At 39.1% G+C, this 6847-nt stretch overlaps 1 protein-coding gene across 1 annotated transcript in view; it reads right to left on the bottom strand.

Annotated features, from left to right (window-relative positions):
• The window catches only part of GRTP1 (growth hormone regulated TBC protein 1), a 36335-nt gene that overhangs the window by 3532 nt on the left and 25956 nt on the right, over nt 1–6847 (bottom strand). Inside the window, exons 6-7 of the mRNA XM_038155560.1 lie at nt 985–1157; nt 685–870 (exon numbers count right to left, since the gene is read on the bottom strand). Coding sequence (XP_038011488.1) covers nt 685–870; nt 985–1157 — 359 coding nt within the window. The remainder of the gene's footprint in view (nt 1–684; nt 871–984; nt 1158–6847) is intronic.

Raw genomic sequence — 6847 nt, 5'->3', positions numbered from 1 at the left:
CAGATGTGCTCCTGTTACTTGTTTTGCAGCTACCACCTTTTATGTTTCCATCTTCTGAGATACACCTTGAACCTAATGTTTTATACTGATGTGGCACCCATTGTATTAATAATTTAAAAGAATAATACTCAACTTGCAGACTGTCATAGCACTTGGACATGGAACTTCATGGATTTTTGTCTGGAAATAAGTACCTGCCAGTACCATCTTGTTCTAAAGAGAATGCTGTGTGTTCAGGCACTACAGCCATTTGTCAATGCAAGTTTAAAATTCACTTTGTGCTTATTCTACAGTACTGTATTTACAGTTCATCTGAAAATGAACTGCACAGGATCAATATCCACAGTTCACTGGAAAAATGCACTGAAATTATCTTCTCATCAGACTTCCTGCCTTAACTGGTAAAAGGGCAAAAAGAATTTTCTTCCCTGTATGACAGATAACGTGGATGGATTTCTATACATAGAATTAGATAGCAACTATTAAATATAATATTTAATTGATAATAATTATTAAATATAGACTATTTAATATATATATTAGAAAGGTTTGAGTTTCTTATTTTCAAAAACAATCCTAACAGCTATGTTTCTCCCAAGTGTATCCATCTTTTGCTCAGTGAAAAACATTTCTAAGTCAGCCTTGGTTTTAATTTGGAATGACTAAAAGCTGCAGAGAATTTACCTGCATGAAGCTGTGACACTCTGTTACAAATGTTCCTTTGGTGATCTGCTTAAATTTATCACAAATGTCAGGGAAATTCGTGGCTTCCAAAATAAAAGCTTGGTTTTGCTTAATCAATGTTAAGGCCACACGGAAGATGATCTTTGACCCTTCATAGAATAAACAATCCCATATTCTGAGCACAGTCTGCAGTAAAGGAGAGAATTCAGATTAACCTTGATTTCCAGTAAGCAATATTACTAAAGCAGTACAAATGAAATAATCAGGGGTGTAGTAAGAGAACTCTATGTTACCAGTTACCTCCACTGGAAGAATGTCAATGAACAGGCATATAAACCAGCGTGACACCACTAGGGTCCACATGACTCCGTGTCTTTCCATCAGCTCTGCCACAGCTGGAACTTTCATTTTCACAAGTTCTCCAAGGACTTCCTGATCAGTTTTCAGGCCCAACATTGCAGGACTGTAATAATCTTGGAGAAAAGAAATCAAAACTCAGGAATCCGTGCACATGATCTTTTCATGAAATTGAAGAGAATGTCCTCTGCAGCTGAGTGTATAAAGGCACACTGAGCCTAGGGATCCCAGGATGAAGTAAATTATCCCACAGCACAAAGATCTCTGCACTGTGGTCAGAGTGCTGCTTTTTCAGCCAAGCTGATCCCTCTACACAAACATTTCATTCATGCCTACTCAAGTACCTTCTTTCTCTCTGATGTTTTTTGGCAATGCATTCTTCCTTCCCAAGGAAGGATTGTTTAGGTGGTTTTTGACTGCAAGCTTAAACTACAAAAGTTTAAACAGTTCAATATAACCAACCACTTCCTTTCTGTGTGGGGGGCTGCACAACTCTCAGTCCACACGACACCCAGAGAGGTAACAGAAAACCCAAACCACCACAATAACCTGCAGCCTTTAGACTAGATCCAGTCGAACTAGAAATGCAAATTCCCCAGAGCATCAGCTGTGCAGGGCTGTTGGAGGCTAGATACTCCCCTACACCCTTCCTAGGTGTGGCCTAGCCATTAAGGTAGGAGTTTTTCTCTCCTTTCTCTGAGCCAAGAAAATCCCACTTTTCATAGAATAATTCTGAAAGGAAGTGAATGACAGATCCCTCAGGCAACATCTCTTCCTACTTAACTTACCTGCAAGACAGGGACTGAAATAAGACCTACATTCCTGCACTTGTGGTCACTGCAGTAACTGGTAAATTCACAATTAAGAACAACAGAGCACTCTCTGGCTGTCAGTCCACAGCCTGTTTGTCAGGGTAAGCATTTTCATTACCAAGGTGCAGGCTGAGTAACAAGCATCTCAGCCCTATACATGAGTAGCTCTGGGTATATTTAAGGGAAGAAAAAGATGTTTCAATTCATAAGTATTCAAATGCCCCAGTATGACACAAGAATTACACAGATCTTTAAGAAATTCATATTTTGGGTTTATATGTTGACAGAAACATTTGATCTGGATTTGGCCACTCCAGTCCTGGGAAGCAACTTTCTATAGTTCACGAGCGCTTTGCTGACAAGACCTATGTTATTAACCTTTGTTTATGGAAAGAAACCAGTGGTAACACAAGTGCCTTTCTATGCCTTTTCTTTCCTTCACCGATCTGGAAAGCTGCAGTTCAGGTTTCTCTGTCTTAACTGGTTTCTGCCAATGTCCCCAGACACACAGCATAGGCCAACCGTTCATATAAAGGTGAGGGAATCTGAGCAAAGTCTATTTGCCTGAAATCATTCTAATAAAACCTCCCAGTGCCACAGGTAAGTTTAAAAATACGTCCAACCTATGCAGTACATGTATAACCACTTAAATTTCTGTAATTTCACAAGAGCAGTTTAATATTCCACTTGTTCCTGTGCCAGTCATTTACCTGAACAGACTTCCCACCCCATGAGTTATTTGCTCTACATTTGTTCTTTCCAAACTCTATAACATCTACAGGAGTTTTTAATGGTACTACAGAGCATCACATTCAATCTTTAAGAATCTAGATTTCTGTCTGGGATCCTTTGTGTCCCCTGAAGACTGAGATGTAAAACTCCTCTACAGACCTAACAGTCACTGCCACTCAAATATTCTTTAACCATCTGCCTTTCAACTGTTTGTAGGGAAAGCTTCAATAGCTTAAACACAAGTAATCCCATGGAAAAGTGTACTGAAAACATACCATGACCTCAGAGCCAACACAAAACCCTCTCTTTCTGCATATGTTGTATCTGTGCTGTGCTCATTTTTGAACTGGAATGCAGTAACAGTAACATTAATTGGCTGAGTATATATTTTTTTAAATGCTGCTTTAGTGCAAGTGACATCTAATATCTCAAATAACAATTAACAGAACAAGCCCTTTCCCTTTCCTATCCTTCCTTCTCTCATACATCCACAAATCATTTTTTTCCTCTTTATCTGTGCTCCTGAAACATGTGAGTACTGAAAACTTCTTCAAATTACCACTGGCAAATGTCCTCAGGAGGAAGGACAGCAGCCCACTCGCTCTGCTGCCATCATCTGATATGCTGAAACCAACAGCAGCTGCTATTTTTAATCTGAGCAGCAAAGTAAATGTCACGATCTCAGGAACACAACTAGACACGTACCCAGCTCTTTGAGAGCTGGGAAGCAAAAAGTTAACGGACAGACAACGTGGATACGTCACTCCACAAATTACTGAAGCAGCCAGGAAGCTTTGGTGTGAATTAAACTTTCATTCAAGTCTGTTGGATTGTACTGCTGGACAGGAAGAAAAAAGGAACTATTCATCTATCTGGGGCAGCCCCCTGCTGTTCCTCGTGGAGCGGGAGCAGCTCCCATGTGCCCTGGTACACAGCACTGCAATGTGCAGCCCAGCGCTGCTGCAGAGCCAGGGGAGGAGCGATTAACGATTCATGCAAATGCCAGTAACTGAGTAGCAGGGGTTTGCAGGATATTGGCTGCCAGTTCACAACAGAAGTTAGGTTAAAAGAATCTGCACTCAAAACATATTTACATGTAATTATTGTATGTTAATTATAGTTCATGTAGGTATTAATTATAATTATTAATACACATAATTAACATGTAATTATAATTTTCTATTTATTTTCCTGTATATATACTTTTGTACATAAATGTGTATATATATAAGATTAACTCCTCAAAATAGGAAAGCCACATTTCCAAATCCTTCAGAAACATTCCTGGAGGCCCTCATATTTGTGCAAAACTTACCCACAGATCACTTACAAGGAACACCTTTCACAGTCCATGTCTGGTTTCACTAGGGAAAATGATTTTGTAACTTGGTTCAGTGCCCAAGTGCTTGGTAACATTTAACCTACATGGCTCTTCTATTCCCTTCTTATTTACTAGGGATTCCCAGTCATTAAGCCTTCTGGAAATGTCCTCTCAGCAAAAATCCTGCAGCGCTCCCTTGCTGCAAATGCTTCACTGTGTGCCCTACTCTCCTAATATTTTATAATTGGCTGCTCTGCCCAGAAGTCAAAATATCCTTGTTTATAACCAAGTCTACACAAGCCTACCTCTCCCCCACACCACAAAGCTGTTTTTCAGAAAATACAGTGCAGGCAATTATTTTTACTCATCTACCATTGAAACACATTAGCTTTATATTACTTATATATCTTGTATTTTACAAATGGTTTGAAATTTTTTGATTTGCATGATCCACATTTAATTAGCATCTTAATTATTTTTTTCCCCTCTCAATAATCTGGCAAAATACTGAGCAGTTGATGACCCAGAACAAACCTGAGTCAGTAACTGCTCTCAATCTGCCACTTGCTAATTAAAAAAATAGGCTAATTATATTGTTGATATCTGTTGATCTAGGTGGTTTATAGGAATGTCCTCTGACAAAATATCATTCCCCTGAAAAAAACATAGCCAGGTTGTTTCCTATGTTCCTTCAAATGGTCAAACAGAAGTGATAATTTTTAGGTGATCAGACACTACAATATTTTTCATCACATTTTCTAGAAGGCAAGAAATTAAATATGGCATTATAAATTATCATTGTGTTATTGATTTATTACTAAATTCCAGAAAAATATCTAGATGAAAATCAAGTTTCTCAATATGCAATTTGGCATTTTCAAGTGCTTCTGTAAACTGATCAAAGGCTTTCTGTACTTTCCTCTCAGCTCTCCCTTTGTTGCTTACCCGGGTGCTTTGCCCAGTCTGTTCTGAGTACCTGCCTATGGATTTTGGATGCCTTGCTATGTTTAGGAGTGCCTGAGAGTGTAACAGAGGGCAATGTGGGCAGCATCCCACATGGAATTCATCCTGCCAAGTGTTCCTTCCTCATCAAAGTCCTGACCCTGAACAGCAGTGTAGCCCTGTGGCTCTGTTGGGATCATCAGCTGCTTCTTCTTGGAGTCAAGCAGCAAACAGGAAAAGCCAGCTTCACCAGCTGCCAGCTGCTTTATTGCTACTGTACAACACAGGTGACCACATGAAGGGACCTTTTCCCTTGTTCAAAGGGCTTTTTGTTACTAACACTTCACTGCCTGTGGCATGCAGTCACCGAGCTGGAAACCTGTCCTGGCAGGAGACACTCCTAACACTGCATTTCATTGTCTCCCTGTCAAAATAGTTAGCACCTCTGGATCTTACCAGAATGCCCAGGACTAAGACATAACTGGCTGCTTGTGCTCCAGAACAGTAATAAGATTTGTAGGAAATAAGGATAAAGCTTGTAAGGACTCTATGACCTTGTTCTCTGTTACAAATAGATTAAGAGGTTCCAAAAATAAAAAGTTTAAGAAGCAATACTCTTATAGTCTTAAATGATCTGTAGGAGTCAAGAGCTACAGAAGTAAAAAAAAAATCCTTCCAGTCTGTTGAGTATATGTCAGTTTAAATATACATATTCCTAGTGGAACTAAATTTGTAAGTGTTACAAAAATACCCAAAACAAGACCTCGGCTCTGCTGCTTATCCTCCAGCATTTCTATTATTTCAAGAGCCGACACAGCCCAGCCTGGAACAGAATTATTTGTCTAAGAAATCCAAAGCAACTGGAAAGTTAAAAACTGGCTAGTTTAACTTTTCTGACAGTCTACACAACGCAAAGTATTTTATTCACAAGAATATGTTTATAAATGTCCATGAGAACTGGGGTGGGTGCGTGTGTGTGAGATGATGATAATGCTCTCTCTTCTCCCATAGTAGCAGAAATAGTTCATTTTTACACCACCAAGCACCATTCAAGAATGTCTCCTTGCTGGAGATACCATTTGCTACCATACCTCACTGGAATCCAGGGGGGAAATAGAGCAGGCCTAAGGCCTGGCACAAAAATTCAGAGGTTTCCATGAACAGAATTTCATGAAAAGCACTCAGTTCTACATTTCAAGTCAAACCCAAAACAGATTCCATCATGTGCATTTTGTAGGGGAAAAATATAAACATTTCAAACATAACAGCTTTTGTGTCTTCTAAGTATCTACATCATGAGCCTTACATTAAAAGCTGAAAAACCTACATTTGGGTTTTGGGAATTTGGGAAGAAATCAGAAAGCCACAACAGGAAAAGGAGGAAACCCAAGAGTACTGCCAATTCTTTTTGCAGTATCAGGCCAGAGTGACCCCTGCAGGGGTCCTGGCCAGAGTGATATCCTGCAGATATGTGGTTAAATGGCAAGCTAAAACCCCTTAACTATGCTATTTTTAAAACACAAGTTCCTAATTTTCCAGGGAACAGAAAAAAAAAAATCTAACAAACCAAACAACAGGCTCAAGTTATATTTTATCTCTTCCCTCCAACTAAACTGACTGAACTTCTGTCCTGGGGTACTGAACTCACACAATAACCAGCATTAGCTGTATCATTCAAAATTAGCTTTAAGAAAATATAAGGAAATCACATTTATTTTGGATGGCTGAACTAGCTTAAAAAATGGGAATGCAAACATTTTATAGATCCTAATTGGTTGATATTGAGATTACACAGAATTTAGAGTAATACATCTTGAGAAATGACTTCTTATTAACACCTTTCTATCAGCACAAAAAGGCAGTGTTTGTTTCTTCATAATGCTATCTGCCTGTATTCATCTTTTGCTTCTAGTCCCAGGAAAATAGATCCCAGGAAAACTTGGAAAACTTGGAAAATAGATCCCAGGGAGCTGAAAGAGCCTTTGGTTTCCCATTTGCA

The sequence above is a fragment of the Motacilla alba genome, chromosome 1, assembly GCF_015832195.1.
Source record: "Motacilla alba alba isolate MOTALB_02 chromosome 1, Motacilla_alba_V1.0_pri, whole genome shotgun sequence".
Lineage (NCBI taxonomy): Eukaryota > Metazoa > Chordata > Aves > Passeriformes > Motacillidae > Motacilla > Motacilla alba.
Note: the sequence above shows the minus strand (reverse complement) of the source record. Positions and strands in the feature narration are given on the sequence as shown.